Source organism: Ursus americanus, chromosome 22 (assembly GCF_024610735.1).
Source record: "Ursus americanus isolate L20-20 chromosome 22, mUrsAme1.1.p, whole genome shotgun sequence".
In the NCBI taxonomy this organism is placed as follows: domain Eukaryota; kingdom Metazoa; phylum Chordata; class Mammalia; order Carnivora; family Ursidae; genus Ursus; species Ursus americanus.
The window spans coordinates 33,273,426-33,293,219 of record NC_142148.1 but is presented as its reverse complement, the minus strand read 5'-3'; the positions used below and the strand labels follow the sequence as shown (position 1 = coordinate 33,293,219).

The following is a 19,794-nucleotide window of genomic DNA, read 5'->3' as shown; positions in this document are numbered from 1 at the left end:
GGTACCTCAGGAGAGGCAATTGGTTGAAGTTGGTGTTAGGATCCCACTGTGGCAAATAAGGGCTGCAGAATTCCCTCAGAAGTTTCTCTTTGCATTTTTATGTGCCATACTAAATGAGAATGAACCCTCTACAAGGCTTATGGCACCTGATACATCAGAATGGCATGGCAGCTTTGAGGTGGCCCTCCATCCCGGCACGAATACAAGTTTATTTGCCAATATCACAATAAGTAGCATTGGTGAAGTGACCTCCATCTTGGCATGAACAGGAGATACGTTTATTGCCTTTTGTAGTAGGAAGTCAGTGTAGCCAGAACATGAAGCCATTTCTTCAATCAGCCACAAGCACCACAGCAGAGGCCACAGGTCAATAGTTACTGACCACGCAACGTTTACCAGGCACTCTCCACTTTCGGTGTTCACAGCAACCCAACACGTAGGTATGACCATCTCCAGTTTGCATTTGAGGAAACTGAGGTTCAGTGAGACAATCCGTGCAAGGACACAGTATGGGGGAGCCCAGAGCAGCTCATCCCAGGACAGACATCTAGAGCAAGGCAAAGTCTGTGTTGTTAAAAACAACACAAACACTGCGTGCCCGTGTCTGGACAGAAACTACCTTTAAATGATCTGCTCTTTCCATGATGCGAAAAGCTCAGTTGAGACAGTGGATATTTTAATAAGAAGCTAATCTAATGGACAATGTTTCCATTTATTACTCTGAAGTATTTTCAGGATTTTAATGTGTATCAAAGGTGATGGGAGAGAGACGGACATAATCGGACCTCAGTGCTTTGCCTCTTAAAGAGAGGTTTCTCTTGATGTATCTTTCGATACAACCTGCTTAGGGATTTTTGTCTATTTTTTGAAGAAAAGTATAAAAAAATAACCAAGGGAACAGTGTTTCTGCATCTTGTGTAAAAACAGGGTTGAAGACATTATCCCCTGTTGTCTACTATTGCCTGTGTAAGATCCATGAGATGAATTCTTCTGTAATTTAATACGAGGAAAATGTTTGTCTCTCTTAGAAAAACAAGCAAGTTTGCTTTAATCAGATAAGGAGAATTGTCTAACCCATATTCCCTTTTCTCAGAAGCTAAGAGCTAAAATTCAGTGTTCAAGGACAGAAATCACATTAAGCAGTAGATACTGTCCAGTAGAAATATAACATGGGCCATGTATTTGATTTTTTTCCACGTATGTGATTTAAAAATTTTAGTGGCTAACTTGAAAAGTAAAAAGAAATAAGTGAAATTAATTTTAATAACACATTTTATAGGGCCTAGTACACCTAAAATATTATCATTTCAACATGTAATTAAAGTAAAATCAATATGTCAATATAAAAATCTGGGCTATTTTATATTCTTTTTTAAATGCAGTTTTTGAAATTTGGTATGTATTTTAGACTTACAGCTCATTTCAACTTCCATGAGACACTTCTCAAGGGCTCAAAAGCCACATGTGGCTAGTGACTGCCATACTGGACCACGGTTCTGGATAACCGGCAGCCACTCAGACTGTGCATGTGTGTTGCTTCCCTTTTTGTAATTTCGTAGGATTTTTACATATGTCTTCTATGAAGAGTTACTTCCATACTCTAAGTAAACAAATACACGAATAAACAAACGACCACATATGTATCCATCACTGCAACAGAAATCTAGAAGTTTTAGGCCAAGCTTTGCCTGAACCATTTGTGTAACTGTGTAACTGCAATTGCATAATTGTGTAAATGTCTTTAGCTTTTGGCTTCCTCCTTGAGGAAGTGGCAGCAGTTCACCTGGATGGCTTCTAAGACTATTCTAGTTCTAAGAAATGGTGACGCTATTGCTTTTTAAAACCCAAGTACGGGGTTTTGATGGCGCCTTTAAGTTAAGCACGTATTCAATCGTATGTCACAATATGGATCTGAAATTGCCTCTTACATCTCTCTCTAACCTGGCATCAAGGTAAGATTGTTCCGTAAGGAGGTGAAAGGAAGGATGGAATAGAGCGTATCTGGCTCGGCTCAATGGCAGGTGACCTGCATGATCAGTAGTTCCCCGCTTCGCCATGCTAGCTACTTATGGCTGATAACTGCATCATGGTCACTGCTGTGTCCCCAGGGCACACAGCAGGCACTCAGTAAATGTTGGTTGAATGCATGTGAGAGAGATCCTTCTCCCTGTCCAGTCTGGGTACATGGGGCTGTGGGGATCCCTAGGCCCAAACACAAGGGTTACCTGTACAAGCCTTTGTAGGTTTCAGCAAAGGCAGCTCTTTCTGTAACAAGTCGCCTCTTCAACTAGGTTCTAGAACACGGCAAGCTTGCAGACTTACCAGGTTGACAGCTATAATAGGGGAAGTCGGCCACCTGGTATTGGGCCCACAGGCCTGAACTCAAGGGTAGGACCTCCTGCATATCTATTCTTAGGAGGCAGGCAACTAAAGAAATGTAGTCCACAAGCAAGACTGAGCTGAGGTGGCCTTCCTTCTTGCCCTGGATCCAAAATGTGGTGTAAGACATAAAAACCCATGTAAAGGACTCTTTTCCTTCCCACTAGACAACACACCAGAAATACCCATTCAGCTTACTTTTTCTTACTGTCCTTTTTGGCTGTCTTCTCCAAAGCTGCCCTCCTCCTCAAGTAATCATTCTGAATTTCATTATATTTTGTAGTGTGCTCCTTGATAAGGTCAGTGGTTTTCCTGTGGTGTCTTTTAACCAGGTCTTTCATTTCTTTGTAGTGTTTCTTTTGAAGTTTCACAAACGATTTCTGCTGCTTTAGCTCGTCGATGGTCTGGGCTTCCACTTCTGCAACAAATGAGTGTAAGAGCTAACAGACGTGGAAGGACTGCAAACACAGACGTAAAGAGGAGTAGCAACCTGCTTCTCGGGCAATACTTGTTTGCTCCCAGCCAACTGGAGCTTCCGAGCAGAGCTTGGATGTCAAACGAATCTGGATTCCAGGCTGGCTCTGGCACTTGCTAACTTTTGTGATTCCATCACCAGATTTCTCAAAGACCCAATTTCTTCACTTATAATTTTTTTTTTTTTTGAAAGTTTGGCTTCCCTAGAAACAGAGCCCGAGAGGGGGGATTTGGGTGTATGTGATTTACTGAGAGGGGTTCAGGGGAGGAAGGGAGTGCAGAAGACAGAGAAGGGGAAGGAGTGGAGCAATGGTGTGGTCTCGGGTCTCACACTGGAGGCAAGAAAGCCAGTCTTCTGCAAATTGAGACCCCTCCTGGTGAGGGTCTTCCTTTGGGCTGAGGGCGATTTTCAAGAGAGTGGGAAGCTATGACCTGTTAGCAGCAACTCGCACCATAGCTGGGGCCTGGGTGCACCAGATGGGAAAGGGATGGGTACCAACAGGATCCACTTTAAGGACCTCAATAATCCCACTACTTGTTAGGGTTGTTGTGACGCTGAAATGAAAGAATCATGCAAAGTATTGAACACCGTTTCTGGCAGTATGCCTGTCAAGGCTTGACAAATGACCATGCATACAGCACTGTCTCTAAGGGGCACTCTTCCCAGCATAGACGTGGTAGGTTTGGATTTATTACAAGCATGTTCCAGTATAAAGCACTGAAGTGGGGGAGGGTCCCTTGGGTTAGTGGTAGTGTACATTACTATGTGGTATTCTATCCAGTGCTTACAAAACATTTGATGTGACAGAGCTAGACCTTAAAACATTCTGTATTGTACCGACATATTTCATCAATTCTAGAATATACATTTTAAAGTGAACGTCTCTGAAATGAAGATGCACTGTACAGCCACAACTTGTTGCTGATTGTCCTTCTTAGCAATCCATGAATAGTGGGGTGCCTTCACACTGACGGTGTCTTAACTTCAATGGATTATCATTTGTTTGGACCTAAATTAAGTCAGAGTTCACATGATTCCATCCTTTCATTTGAACTTTCTCCTTCTGGGACCAAAAATACGTTATCATAAATATTTAGAACTGTCAGGAGATTCGGAAATAATACATGCCATGAATAACAACAGACCTGAATAGAAATGAGCTATCTGGTGGATAAACACTGAAATCAGAATTATAATTTATGTGCTTCAATGTTAAGGTCGTTAAGCAAATGAAACATGCTCCCCTTTTTTTATAATGTGTCTATTCTCCTGACATTCGATTCCTTTTGAGAAAGAGGCCAGGAAGAGAATCAGGTACATTTATCTAATGGTTTCCCTCAGGTCCAAATGGACTCATTATGGTTGCATAATAACTGATTATACTAAGAATTTATAATCCTAAGGAATTGCTATATTTTGGGTAACAGATTCAATCCCACTTCATTAAAATGGTATAGAGCACTCCTGCAACAGCCGGTTTAGCAAGAGGGTTCAAGATGCTCCAACCTACAATTAAAAAAAAGAATTCAAGAGAAAGTACTATTTTTTTTAAAAGTCTGCGATAAAAGGCTATTCTTTGAATAGGCTCTTAAGCATAAAGGGAACGTTCATTTACATAGAGAAACAAGCCTCACCCATAAACGAGCCACCCAGAGATCATCACTGCTAATAACATAATGTCAGTACATATCCATTGCCTTTTGTCTACACATTTATGTATTTAAAATAACACTGGAATCATGCTGTATTCACATTTCTGTCTTTTGTTTTATGTGTTAACCTTATATTGTTGCACATGGAATTAAATCTTTAAGAACATGTTTTAATACAGCCCTCAAGTAATTATTCGATGCAGATCTTACGTATTGGTGAAATATACACACTAAAAAGCGCATAAATCATAAATCCACCCCCTCTACACATTTTCCCAGAGTGAACAGGCTTTCATAACCACCACTCAGATCAAGATCAGACAATTAGCTGTGCTTCAGAGATCTTCTTTTTGGGTTTTGCATCCCCTCTCCCCTCCCAAGTATAATCTGAATCCGTGTTTCAAACAGACACATTCGTTTTGCCTGTTTTCAGCTGTACGTAGCTGGAGTTACAAAGAATGTGCTCTCTTGTGTCAGGCCTCTTGCCCTCCACATGGTGCGTGTGAATTTTATCCACGTTGTGTGTGATCATAGTTTATTTATCCCTACTGCTGCACCCTATTTTATTCTGTGACTACAGCACAATTTATTTATTTACACTACTGTTTATGGACATCTGGGGTGTTTATAGTTTTTGGCTGTTACCAGAAGTGCTGCTTTTGGTGAACACGTGTTTGCCTTTCTTCTGTGTATTGGGCCAAATGTTGTAAACATTTAGAAGATTCTGCCACACGGTGCTCGTTGTATTAAAGAAATCGTGTACAATTTTAGTCCCACTAGTTTAAGGAACTATCCAAATATAAATTATGTTCCAACAGGATCATAGTTCTTAAACATTCTATATTCTGTGGCCCCAAATGGTTCACATTCTAAAATACAGCTCATTATTAAAGGTGTGAATTCCTGTTTGCTGGGTCATATTTCCAGCATGAAAATATCCTTTGATTCTAATATTGATCTTTTAGGAAATTATACTATTTTTATACCCATAGAGTCCTATCTGCCAAATATGGTTACTTCTCTGTGATGACATGATTACATTGTGTAATGTGGCTTGAACTAGAATGGCCTATCTGTGGATGTTTTCAGAGAAGAAATATTAATGATGTTTTTCAGAGATGAGGGGGAATCTTCTCTCTCTAAATACTTATGCTGCATATTATTCAGCTGCCTAATTCCATGGCGGACGAGGGCGGCATTTACCTGTTAAAACACTCTGAATAAGATCTTCTGTTTTGGCAGGTGCCTTTACAGAACCTGAAATAAAGAGACAAGAAATAGCCTCCTTTAACTTTAAAAATCGTACTCTTCCCGTAAAACAACTAAGTTTGGCCCTTGGGTCTAAGTCTCTTTACAGAGAAATAACAAATTGTAGGAGAAAATTAATGGCAAAAAAACCCTTGGAAGCAATGTCTTCATTTTGTTACTTTGAGGCAAACCTAATTAAATGTGAATCCATAGGCTCCATTTACAGACAGAAAGGACATCCCTCCACTTTGCATCAAAACGCCTGTCAACGAATTGCATTTTAACAATGCTACTGCCACCTTTTGGCAACATCAGGAATGGCAAGTTGTCCTTTAAAAATCAAACGCTGACCAGCAGGCAGTAATAACCACGGCAAGTAAGATCCACCGGTGGAAGCCAAAATTATCCGGTAAGGTGGAAGGAGAAAAAGGATATTTTCATAGTCTCAAAGTATCTCCCCCAAGATAACTATTATCTATAAAGGGGAAATGAGAACTTTCGGTTTAAAAACCTGGTCGACTCCACCTTAACCGTGATCCAACATCACCGATGATGAGAAATGCTAACATCAGGCACCCCTGAAATGATGCAGTGAGAAGGACAGCATTGTCTCTGTGATATTCTCGCCCAAAATGCAAAGCTTCACTGTAATCACCCGAAGACATCAGACAAACCCAAATTGAGGGATTTCGCACAAAAGAACTGACCAGTACTCTTCAAAAGTGTTAAGGTCATAAAAGACAGGACAGACTGAAGGACTGTCATAGATTCAAGGAGACTAAGGAGACATGACAATTACATACAATATGGGATCCTGACTTGGAACCTGGAGCAATAAAAAGACATCAGTAGAGGGGCGCCTGGGTGGCTCAGTTGGTTAAGTGTCAGACTCTTAATTTCAGCACAGGTTTTGATATCAGGGTCATGAGTTCAAGCCCCACACTGAGCTCCATGCTGGGCGTGGAGCCTACTTAAAAAAAAAGACATTAATAGAAAGCAGGTGAAATTCAAATAAGGTCTGTAGTTCATTTCCAAGTACTGTGCCAACGTTAATTTCCTGGTCTGATAACTGTACCATGATTCTGACAGATGTTAACACTAGGGAAGAAGAGATCAGTTTTACAGTTCTGTGCTGTTTTAAAAATGCTTCTGTAAGTCAAATTATTTGAAAACATCAAGTTAAAAAAATCAAGTGCTAAAATGCCAAATTTTCTTTTACTCTTCAAAGCACAAGACTATATTTGCTCACATATTTAAAAGACTTATTTATATTCCAGAAGCACTCAAAATGTTTGTATTTGGTATATAAAAATCTTCATTTGAAAATATCACTCTTTATGGTCAAATCATCTTCTTACCATGATTGATCTCAACAGCCTTCTTAAAAGCCCAGGTCCCAGTTCATGCGCATTTGATACAAATTCAGTCTGATTTGCTTTTTAAAAATCTCACTCTCCCCCATGAGAAATACCCTTTCCCTTCCAAATAAAAGATCTGGATTTCATCACTGCCATGCTGTAGTAGGGTGAGGAAGGAAGGAGACAAGGAAGACATACCTTCATGGAAGGAAATTCTTCTCCCTTCCATTTACTTTTATATTAACCCATTAGACAAAAAGTGGTCAAGAACATGCTATTCCTCAGGTCTGTGCAAAGGAAGCATCAAACTGAAGCCTATCCTGGGGAGCCTACCACCTACTGGGGAAAGGGGACATACATAGGAGAGAGAATTGCCTAAAGCAGTCTTAGATCAAAGGTCAAAATGAGCTACAAAGAAATCGAAGGATTTTTCTAAGGAGCGAGACACAAGTGGACCCTTGGTAGGAGTAGAGCTGAAAGCAAGAACTGGGATCATAGGGAACTGTGTCCATCCTGACTTCCCTCTTCACTAGCTATGTGGCCTTCAGGAAGTACTTCTTCATCTCAAAACCAATTTTTTTCATCTGCCCGATGGGGACAATGACAGAAGCTACCTTCACTGGTCTGGCATGAGGGTGAAATGAGTCAATCCACTTGAAGGGGTGAACAGAGTGCTCAGCACATGGTGGACACCCAAGGCCGTTGAAAATTAAGTTGGAGAAAGATGGAAAGGAATTCTTGGCAGAGACTTAATGAGTGAGGCAGAGCTAAGAAAATGCTTGTCAAGCATAGCTGTTTATAAGTTGCATGAAGAACCCTTTACAACCCCTGCCAGCATATGGATTATAATTGGTCACTTAAATAGACATGGAGATCTGGCCAATGGTTTGTTGTAGCTTTGAAAGTTATCATCAGAGCCAGATGAATGCTCACGAATCTCTCTTGGCATTCATTCATTCATTCATTCATTCATTCATTCTTTACACATTCCTGGAGCTCATCCTACGTCCTTGCATCTTGCCCATGCTATCTCCTTAAGTTGCACAAATAAATTGGAGGCTCTTAGTCATGTAGTATAGCTCTCTTTTCAGAGTGTTTACCTGGAGCTGGTTGGCTGTGGAGAGCCTGGGAAGGTGGTTTGGGTGCCAGGGACGTAGTGTGATTCACTCCATTTTCTGCTGGCGTTGTCCTGGCTTCACTTGGAGCTTCTGACGGTGTTTCCCCAGGATCGGCCTATAATCATAAACATCCTTTCATTTTCCACATTTTCTACTGTTCTTCTATGACCTTGTGTAAGCCAACAAGGCTACATTTGATTTAGAATTTTCACAACTCGTCTGGAGTCTGAAATCTCAAATTGAAACTGTCTGGAAAGCAGGGTAAAAACAGCATGGTGTTGAACCATGACCACAGTAGGTTAATTCTTTTAAAAAGCCCCGATTTGTACACCTTTCAATGTCCATGCCCTTTTGTAGTGCCCTCCCACACTGACTCTGGACAGGACCATGTGATTTGCTTTGGTCAAATGAGACAGTAGCTAATGTGCTGCGAGTGGAAGACTGAAGGCACTTGCGAATTTGTCCTTTCTCAGACCCCTGCTACAGCCATGGAGGATGAGACACCATGTAGAGGAGAGCCGGGTCATCTAGGTAAGGATCTCCTAGAACAGCCAGCCCCAGCTGACCACAAACACATGAGGGAGTCCAGCTGACATGAGCTGAGCCTGGTCCAAATCAGCAGAACTGCCCAGCTAATCAAACGACGCATGAAAAATAGTAAGTCATTGCTGATGTTGTAAGCTACTGAATTTGGGAGTTGTTTGTTATGCAGCAGTAGCTAACTGGTACAGTGGATAGAAGCACAGATTTTGGAGTTAAACTTACCTGGGTTCAAACTCTGGCCTGGCCACTTACTTTTTTTTTTTTTTAAGATTTATTTATTTATTTATTTAAGAGAGAGGGTGGGGGATGAGCAGGAGGGGCAGGGGGACAGGGAGAAAAAATTTCAAGCAGACTCTGTGCTGAGCACGGAGCTCGATGCAGGGCTCAATCTCACGATTCTGAGATCACGACCTGGGCTGAACCCAAGAGTCAGTTGCTCAACTGACTCTACCACCCAGGTGTCCCTGGCCTTTCCATTTATTAGCTGTGTAGTATTGGGCAAGTCACTTAACTCTCTGCCTCAATTTCCTTGTCTTTATAGATGAAGATGTGTCTGTACTGGGTGTCATAATATTGTGTACACTGTCAGGTTGTTTAAAGGCTCCAATAAGTTAACAGTTATAAAATGCTTAGAATAGTTCCTGGCACAGAGTGAATAGGTGTGTATAAATAAATAAAGCTTTTAAGTTTGTACAATACTACCAGTGAATAATAATAATAAATGCACTGGAATTTATGAAATCTCCACTCCATTCCCTCCAGCAACTAGTCCACTGTGTCCTATGTAGAATAAATGTTTAGTAAATGTTTGTTGAATAAGCGTTGGTCTGTATAAGATAATTGCCTCAGTAGTCATCATATACCATTGCAATGAGGCATTTCAATTCTGAAATGCCCTGCAGCTCTTTTCTTAGAATTGCCATCCAGGTTGATGGCAGACATTACTGACAATGGCTACCCCGATGTTCTACTTGGTAGTACATAAAAAAATATATATATATTAGGAAATAGCCAGAAGTCATCTGAAGCCCAACATTGTGATATTCTGTCATGTAATTACAGACAACAGGTCATATGAAAACATTTTTAGAAAATGAAGGATGAGAATGATTGTCACAAGTGGCTTTTACTCTGTCCCCCAAAAGCATCATTAAAACACGAATTCCAAAACTGCTTTCAGTGATGGCAGTACTTATTTCAATTCAACAAATCACCCCTACTTATCTACCATGGCCTGCTCAAGGCTAGTGGTATTGAAGTAGAAGCGATTAGCCCTGGGACTCATGGCTGGAAATAAAGTGTGGGAGGCAGGAACTTAAAGGAGGAAATTAGCCAGCCTACAAAACTCACTGTGGTGGAACACTGCCTTTTGAAAAAATGGCTACTTTGGATGGGTAAGTCCTACTCTGGTTACCTTATTAAGTTACGTCCATCAGGAAAATTCTCCCTAGAAGCATTATGCCAAGGGAGGGATTGCATATTCCTTGTTGACCAAGAAATTGCAAAGTGGGGGCTCCTGGCTGGCTCAGTCAGAGAAGCATGTGACTCTTGATCTTGGGCTGTCAGTTCGAGCCACATGTTGGGTGCAGAGATTACTTAAATAAATAAAACTTTTAAAAAAATTGCAAACTGGAGGCATGGGGTCCAAACAGAGTGCATGGAAATGTTTTCTTTGGCTCACCCAATGTTGCCAAATATTTTAATGAAGGAGATTTTATGCTAATAAAATGAATTTCTTGCTCTTCTTGAAAAATCAAATCAGCAATGCTGGGCCTGCATTCCCCATGTTGGGCTAGAATGGAGTGGTTTCTGCCCCTCTTAGGATGGTTCCCTCTTTACTCATTTAGGTTTTACCTGTTTCACTCCTGCAGGCATTTGGGTTTGTGGGACACTTGAGAAGACTGAAATATCATAGATGTTTGGCCACAAAATTCATAAAGGAGATGCCTGTGCCTTGCATGGGAAGGACTGAAGCAAAGGGAACGTGGGAAAGAGCCCTGGGACATCAGTAGAGTCATCCACTGGGCCTGGTTCTCTGGGTAGAATAAGGTGGGAGAAAGCTTCTCAGCCTCCCAACCTCCCAGCCTCCCAGCCTCCCAGTCTGCGGTCACCAAACTCAGCTGCCTGGGAAACAGGGCAGGAGGGAGCTCCTGTTCCATGGGCATCCGACCTTCCCCATCTATATCCAGGCAGGTTTCTGGAACCATGTGGGAGATAAATCACATTTTTTCCCCAATGTGACAGCTGGCTAACATTAGCCCTCTGGAGAAAGACAGGGTAAAAGAAAATTCTGATGGAGGAGAAAAGAGGTGACGGCAAGCCAGCTTTCATGAAGGCAACAGTATGTGGCTTTTTTTTTTTTTTTGGCAACTGGTGTCTTGGGGGTAACAGGCTGCAAGTGTGTTCAAAATGAATCCAGCAAGCTTATTTTTGCCTCGTATCAGGTTTACAGACATCCCATGTAGCTATACACCCTTGGGAAACCAAGCTCAATCATCAACTTGAGTTAAGTTGAAGGAAAAACAAATCTCTGCTTATCAAGGTTATGCAAGACAAAGCCCTACATCCCAGAAGCTGACATAATGTATCAATTCTGAGAGATTTTGTTTAAAAGCAGATAAATGTTGAATAAACATGCAGGCAAACATGTTACAGTTATAACTGAGGATAAAGAGACCACCAAGGTTTGGTGCTGGATTTTGAGGTAAGCTTTGGAGACATGCTTGCTTAGTCCAGGGGTCACACCCCCAGATGCCTCCAGGAAGGTGGATTGCACTGCAGAACCCCAGGGGGCGCCATTCACATCGTACAGTCCTTTGTTTTAAAGATTTTACTTTTAAGTAAACTCTTCACCGAATGTGGGGCTTGAACCCACAGCCCTGAGGTCAAGAGTCGCCTGCCCCACCAAGCCAGCCAGGTGCCCCTCAGACTATACATAAATTGGCAGTTAATGAAAAGGATGGACATGAGCAAAGCAACCAGACCTAATGCAACAGGGCAAAGTGGGGCCATGGCCAGAGTTGGAGAGGGAACGCCTGGAAAGGGGCAGCTGCCACTCACCTTCAGCCCTATTACTGCCCAGACTTCGAGAAAAGCTGGAAAATGAATTTTGTGTGTGTGTATGTGCGAGAACTCCTAATTTTAAACCACTTAGGCCAAACTAAGTACATCTTGAGTCCACATTTGGCCCAGAAGCTGCTCATCTCTACGCTCTGCTCGGAGGGGCAGAGTTTGTCTAGAATTTTGGGGATTGAGTCAAGGTGAGCAATGCACCCACAGCAATCGTGGAGCGAGAGAGGCGTGCTGGGAAATTCAGTGGACCGGCAGCCCACCACGCCCACCTCCTCGCCCCAGGGGCCGGAGGTGGGTATGGGGGACTGAATGCTGGACTAAGGAATCTGGGGGCTCCTCGGCAGGTTTTTTTTTTTTTTTTTTTTTTTTTTTTTTGCTTGATACTTATCAGGTGTCTCTTATGATATTCTGGAAACAAATTTTATTTATTAATTTAGTGAGGATCTATGGTGGCAAATATATCAGACTGATGTTTAGAATACTGTGTTAACCAAGGACAGTGGGTACGAAATCAAATTGACCGTTCCCTCATGGAGAGTGCTTGGAGAAGCAGCTGTGGATCAGCGAGTGCTAGATGGTGTTAAACACACCAGCCACACTGCAGCCAGCGTCGGCTGCCTTCTCAACTCCACTATAGAGCAAAGAAATCCAAGGTGTTATTAAAGGTCTTTTACTAGCGGCGCCTGGGTGGCTCAGTGGATTAAGCGTCTGCCTTCTGGCTCAGGTCATGATCGCAGGGTCCTGGGACTGAGCCCCACATCAGGCTATCTGCTCAGTGGGGAGCCTCCTTCTCCTTCTCCCTCTGTGCTCTCTCTTTCTCGCACTCTCTCTCAAAAAAATGGATAAATAAATCTTTTTTTAAAAAAGTCTTTACTAAAGACTTTATTAAAGGTCGGATAGCTTGCTAGAGGGCTCCCAGTTAACAGCAGGATTAGTGTTTGAATATGTGTTAGAATCTAAAGTCTGAATTTCACTACTGCCCTACTTCACTCTGAATTCTATGCTAATAACAACTTTTTTTTTTTTTAAAGATTTTATTTATTTATTCGACAGAGATAGAGACAGCCAGTGAGAGAGGGAACACAAGCAGGGGGAGTGGGAGAGGAAGAAGCAGGCTCATAGCGGAGGAGCCTGATGTGGGGCTCGATCCCATAACGCCAGGATCACGCCCTGAGCCGAAGGCAGACGCTTAACCGCTGTGCCACCCAGGCGCCCCTAATAACAACTTTTAAGGAACCACAAAGGTAACTTAATTTGCAGCTGAAATACAGAGATGTACAAACATCATTCTCAAAGAGTTTACTCTGTTACACTAAAAAGGCATTCATGTATAAAAAGCTAAATGAGTTAAATAGAACAGCTAAACACAAGAACTGAAAAACAAAGAATGCCTATAGCAGTAATACAACCCTAGAATTAAAGGTTGTGACATCATCACTGAAAGGTTGAATAATTCCCCTTTATAGATACGTGAGCTGAAATGCAAAAACCAAATTCCTTGTCCCGATCAAGACTCGGTGTGGGTCACCACCTGTGACTTTATTTCTACCCAGCCCTTCCCAAAATATTCTTTTTTATGAGTTTGAATAAAATAAGCATAAAATACTTTCATATTTTACTGGAAATTGTGATAAAAACAAAAGAACAAGAAATATCAGTTTTCTCAATTTAATGGAGAGATTCCTGGGATCCAGTTAAATAAATTTCAAGGAAAGAAGGTTCAAAGACAGTATGTTAGTTGCACCAGATTTTGCATAGTTGGGTGGAGAAAATTGTGCAGAACGAACTACAGTGTTAGGTGCCTGCCCTCTAGTGGCCAAATGGAACCATTACAGTATTTTGTCCTTCAAAACATGGAAAAGTGGACTTGTTAAAACTAAGATTTTATTTAAAAAAATGTATATCCTTCCTCTTTCCAAAATGAACAGAAGTGACTTTAAAATATAACACAAGTGGATCAGTAAGAGGATAACTGGAAAGGCTTTTTTTTTTTTTTTTACAAGTTTTGCAGAAGGACGTGATGCCATTTGGTACATCAGTTGAAAAGACTTCCACCCAGGGCATTAAAAATTTAGATCTGACAATCAAGCAATAAAAACTAGGATTCAGGGAATTTATTCGAGAGGGTAATATAGTAAGTAAGGGGGTCTTCCAAATTCCAAATATTTATTGTACTATTGGAGGTGTTGGGATGCCGCCCTGCCTGAGTCACCTAGAAGGTACAGTCCCTTCCATGTAGTGGTTAGGATGACGGCATCTTGATTCAGACACCAGATGAGTAAGGGGCAAGGTAGTCATCAGTTTTAACCGAATATCAAGGGCAAGGCTTATAATTTCATCATGTAGAAATCCAGTCCACTCAGGACAGATGTGGGCAATGAGGATGGCTTTGTCAGAACTAGCTTTTCCCTCAAGATAGAACTTCCTCAAACACACATACAATTGGTACCTTGAATTTATATTACCTTGAATGAAATTAAATAATGTATCCACTGCATATTTCTAAGGAATTAAAAACATTTCTTTTTTTAAAAAAGATTTTATTTATTTATTTGAGAGAGAGAGAGAGCGCGCGCACAAGAGGGGGAGGGTCAGAGGGAGAAGCAGACTCCCCACTGAGCAGGGACATGGGACTCCATCCTGGGACTCCAGGATCACGAGCTGAGCCAAAGGCAGTCGCTTAACCAACTGAGCCACCCATGCACCTGGAATTAAAAACATTACTAAAAACCTCCTGATGTATATATTCTGAAGCATTTCAGGATGAAGTATACTAATATTTACAACCTACTTTGAAATACTTCAAAAAAGAAGATAGAATAATGAATGGATAGGAGGATGGCTAGATAGATACAGATGTGATAAAGCAAATGCATCGAATGAATTTAAATTGTGGAATTCAGGTGATTGATATATAGATGTTCATTATACAGTCCTTTCAACATTTGGGTATGCCTGAAAATTTTTATACTAAATGATGGCAAAACTATATTGTGAAGAATCTCCAGAGTGAGTTAAACGCAGAAGACAGCTCTAAGGAGCTGAATAAATTCATTGGTTCACTAAAGTTTTTGTCATATCTGTGATCACATAAAAAATCATCAACATTCACATGGTATCTTTGTTGGAACATTTGTAACAGCTGCTTACATGTATATGCATGAATTTGTATTAATGTTGGTCTCTTCCCCCAGACTGTAAGGCCTATGAGAGCATGTGATTTTTCTCATCATATATATATATATAATATGTATATATATATAAAATATATATAGTATATAATACCCAGCATGGAGATTGGCAAAGTCGTGTTCAAAAATTTTTTTATTGAATGAATAAATGAAGAAATCTGCATTTTATTTGCAGCTCATGTATAATTACTACATATATGATCAATGACAAGGCCCTAAAACTAAAGAACCACCTGTTATGCTACTATAAGAAAAAATTTTTAATGAATGAATCAGTGAGTGAATGAAGATGCTGCTGTTTCTCTTGTCTGTAGAGTATCTGCCTTTAATTCAGAATTACAGCAGTTTATTTAGAAAGAGATTAAAGGGAGACACTATTTTACTTGTTATTCTTCCTGCCAATTTTAATTTATTAGAAATATTTGATATAGTCTCCAAAGAAATCAGAAGAAATGAACTCTTCATAGTTGGGCAGAAATTGTGAGTTTTTCTTTTTAAAATGAAGGCAGACCAACCGTCCTTAACATTCATCTTGTGGGGGTGTATCTTTCGAATTAACGAAACCGAATCACTTGGCAGAGACTATGGTCAATCACTCACAGAACAGATTCTGGACAATTCCCTGGGAAGAGAGTTTCTCCTGGAGCCCTACTGGGGTTCTGTGATAAAGCTGACATTTTGGATGGAATAATGACTTTTTAATTCCACATAGGGAGAGTCCCAAGTGAGACACAGATGTAGGACTGCAAAGCACTGGTTCTCAGCGTGTGGTCCCTTCACCAGCAGCATTGACATCACTAACAAACTCATCAGAAAAGGAAATTCACCACAGACCTACTCAGTCAGAAACTCTCAGGCCAAGGCCAGCAATCTGTGCTTTAAGAAGTGATCCAGGTGATTCTGAAGGATGCTGAAGTCTGAGGGCCTTGCTACTCAGAATCTGGTCCTACAGGGGCACCTGGGTGGCTCAGCTGTTAAGCGTCTGCCTTAGGCTCAGGTCATGATCCCAGGATCCTGGGATCAAGCCCCGCATCGGGCTCCCTGCTTGGCAGGAAGCCTGCTTCTCCCTCTCACACTCCCCCTGCTTGTGTTCCCTCTCTCACTGTCTCTCTCTGTCAAATAAATAAATAAAATCTTAAAAAAGAAAATAAAGAAAGAATCTGGTCCTACAGGTCAGCAGCAGCATTACTGGGAAGCTCTTTAGAAATGCAGAATTTTGTGCTCTGCTTCAGAACAAGGAAATCTGAATTTGCATTGTAACAAGATTCCTCAGGTGATCTGTATGCACAGTAAAATTTGAGACTTGCTCTAGAGCATGAAAAACTTTGTCATTGAGAGTCACACTTTTACAGTCCCTATGGTATGGGGCCTGACATGGACTACAGTATTCAAATTTCTGGGTGTATTGCTGTTTTGGGCAGATGACCCCAAAGCTCCTTATTTGAATCCATTGAAATCTGAAACATTGTTATGGAGGAAGTTTGTAAAAGCAGTGAGATGAACCAATCATTGAGTAGTTTTAACTCAAATTCATATATAGTCTTTTCTTGAGAACTCATTTACAAAGACTCTACTTCCTCCATTTTTTCTTACTGATATTAGGCAAATCAATCTACCATGATAAGCAACCGTTCCCTTTTTTAAAAATGTGTTGTCTAGTTAGGGCTCAGTTTTTTCCAGGGAACCCAATAAAATGCCTTGTAAACTCCAAAGCTGTAGATAGAAATGAAAGGGATAGTGTCATTATCTAAAGACCATCTCCAAAAAGGCAAACTTTCTCCTCCTACGTTATTGGATGCTTTAAAGTTCAGGGATTGTGAGAAACTATTGTTTCTATAAGTTGGTATTTTGCTAAATTATTATTTCAGGAGTAAGATTTTCATTTAAAGAGAATCCAAAATGACTGGGAAACCTCATCTTTGATTTTAGTGCCACGTTCTTGAGCCATGGATGAGGTATCAAGCTTCTGTTTTAGAAATACTAAATGACACCCAGTGCTTTCCCTTAAGTTAAACACGGTAACCTTATGAGTTGTACCACCTTGAATTTTTGCTGTTGTTATCTTACTGGTGACATCCACACCAGACCATATAAAACCTTTTTCTTTTCAAATAATCAAATCCCATCAAAGATGCCTACAATGCCATACACTGCATAAAGAAATAAATTATTTTACATTCCAGCTCACTTATAAGAACACATGAATGCAACAACTTTAAAAGTAGGCTTCTTGGAATAAATGGAATTATGGTGTTACTAAACAACTTTCCCTTCAACATCAAAGTGATATGAAGACCACTAACACACCTTCCTTCCCTTGTATAATACACACATAGACGATACAGGGAACTCTCGAGGACCAGAAATTTTGGCTTTGAGGGTTGAGTAAGGTTTGGGGCATCAGGTTCTCTGTCTTAGATCCTAACTTTCTCCAAGGGTGGAAATGAACACTTGGTGAATAAATGTGGCCCCTATAACTTTGAAGTTTTGAGTTGGGGGAACTGAATTTTGTCCAGAAGCCAATGTACAAACGAATCAAATGGAACCCACATATACAAACGTCACCACTGAAGAACAGTATAATATCCAGTGATGTAAAGGGGGTGGAATATTGACATTTGATTCAACAAAAAATTCAAAGGATGCTACCATTTCAGGTAAAGGTCTTATATTCTGTGCTAAGTTATCCAAGCAACAAACTATAGAGGACAGAAAGAGGAATGAAGGGTAGTCCTTGTTAACAGTTACTAGAAAACTGCAGTTTTGTTATTGAGATAGTACAATGGGGTGGAGTGCAGACTCTTGCTACTCCAAGTATGCTCCGTGGAACAGCATTACCCCATCACCTGGGGCCTGTGAGAGATGCTGAGCCTCTCCCCACCCCAGACCTGCTTACTCAGGATGCCCTAGTCTGCACATCAGACTTCTGGAAATGCAGGTGTAGGACATGAGTTCTGGAGCTATATGGCTTGGATTTCAACACCAACACTGCTCCTTACTTGTTGTGTGACACTGGCTAGGAAATTGAATCTCTCAGTGCTCAAGTGTTAATACATGAAAAGGCTCAGAACGGTCCCAGGTACATAGTAAGTGCTCAGTAAAATGCATCTGCATTCCCCAACATGTTAAAGCAAGTCATGTCCAAATACTGCATTTGGACATTAACAATGTCACATAGTATTTTGTAATCAATACATTGGATATTTACTTTTTTCTCTTTAAGGTATATTTTAAAAATATAAAATCAGAAGTGTTACTGATGTCTCATCAGGCATTTCTATAACCGCATGAAAACATTAAACATTAAAAATGGTTCTGAAGCCATTTTTAAAAATTAATATTTTTAAAAGAAAAATATATATACGTCTACTTGCTAGAAGGACATACACCAAAAATGTTAACAGTATCTGCAAGATGACTGAGAGCTTTTTTGTGTGTGTGTGGTTTATTAGGTTTAAAAAATTTTTATATACTTTTTTTAAAATAAAGAAATAGCTATAAATATTATAAAGCCTTTGTTATAATTCAGATTAGGCAACTTTCTACAATTTTACTAACCCAGTGTCCTGAACGACGACTTTAAAAGCCACAAAATAAACCCAGCAACTCAAATCTCTATTATTCCCTAACTTACATAAATATATGTTGGATTTATATATAGGTATCTATCTATCTTTTCACATGATCTGAAACAAATGTCTAGTGGTCAAAGCATGGGGGAATTTTCAACTTGCCTACTTATTTGGTTTGCAAATTGCTCTATGAAGATAATTTATTAAAGTATTACAAATCTGGGAATATTTTGCAGTCCAATGAAGTCTTTAATTTTCAAATAGAAATGACCTTTATAACTACCAAGTTAAAAGGATTATACTAAAAAAGTCTTTGCTGCTAAAATAGTGTCTCCAGTGTCTGCCATGTCCTAGATAGAATTTTCTTTTGAGAAAACCATAGCTACTTATTTTCAGTGGCCTCATTCAAACAAACTTACATCATTACGAGGCAAGATAAAGGGCACACCGGTGTTCAAAGGTGTGGAATGACTTTTCCTTCCTAGCGTTACATGGTAAGGGCAAATGATTTTTTTTCTTGAGTTTCAAAAATGAGGTCATTTAGGGTTTTGACATTTCAAAGGAAAAAAAACTATATTTTCTCTGTTGGACCATTTGGAATCTATGGGATTCAATGCCTCTAAAATTATTTCTAAAACTGAAAATGTCTAAATATCCCCTAAATTTAACGAACACTATGCATTTACTGAAAATCCTTTCTGATCACCACTGCTAGAGGAGAAACAAAAATAAAGCTGACCTAAAATGCTACTTCTGTATTTTTATATCCATTAGCATTGCATTCTCTCTAAATAGATTTTTGATATTTGATGTTTGGTGCAAAGATAAGGCTTTGAAAGGATGGCAGTGTGACAGGATCCCTGACAACTCGAAGGCCCTTCCTCTCCCAATTCCTTAGAGTCACATTTTTTTGCAATCATGAGAAAAATGGTCTCTCTGGTGCACCATGAGTAAAATACCCCCTTAGGAGACTTTTTATCTCAATTGTTGTACTATATAAGCAGAAACTGGCAGTGTCTTGAAATGTTCTCTTCAACTGAGTGTTCACTGCTTGGAGAACCTGGCTAACGAGTATGTAGAAATCGATGATAGAAAAAGTATTGTTTCTAAATAGTGACAATATATGCAATTTCACTTGAAAACGCTTTCTTTGAACTTCTATTTCCTAGAAAATAAAACATACCCA

General features: G+C 40.2%; 1 protein-coding gene across 5 annotated transcripts in view; it reads right to left on the bottom strand.

Annotated features, from left to right (window-relative positions):
* The window catches only part of PLCB1 (phospholipase C beta 1), a 661,698-nt gene that overhangs the window by 102,900 nt on the left and 539,004 nt on the right, over nucleotides 1-19,794 (bottom strand). For all 5 annotated transcript variants that reach the window (XM_045808882.2, XM_045808896.2, XM_045808890.2 and 2 more), the window contains 3 exons: nucleotides 8,213-8,345; nucleotides 5,710-5,763; nucleotides 2,578-2,797 (listed from right to left, as the gene is read on the bottom strand). In XM_045808882.2, the coding sequence (XP_045664838.1) occupies nucleotides 2,578-2,797; nucleotides 5,710-5,763; nucleotides 8,213-8,345 (407 nt within the window). The remainder of the gene's footprint in view (nucleotides 1-2,577; nucleotides 2,798-5,709; nucleotides 5,764-8,212; nucleotides 8,346-19,794) is intronic.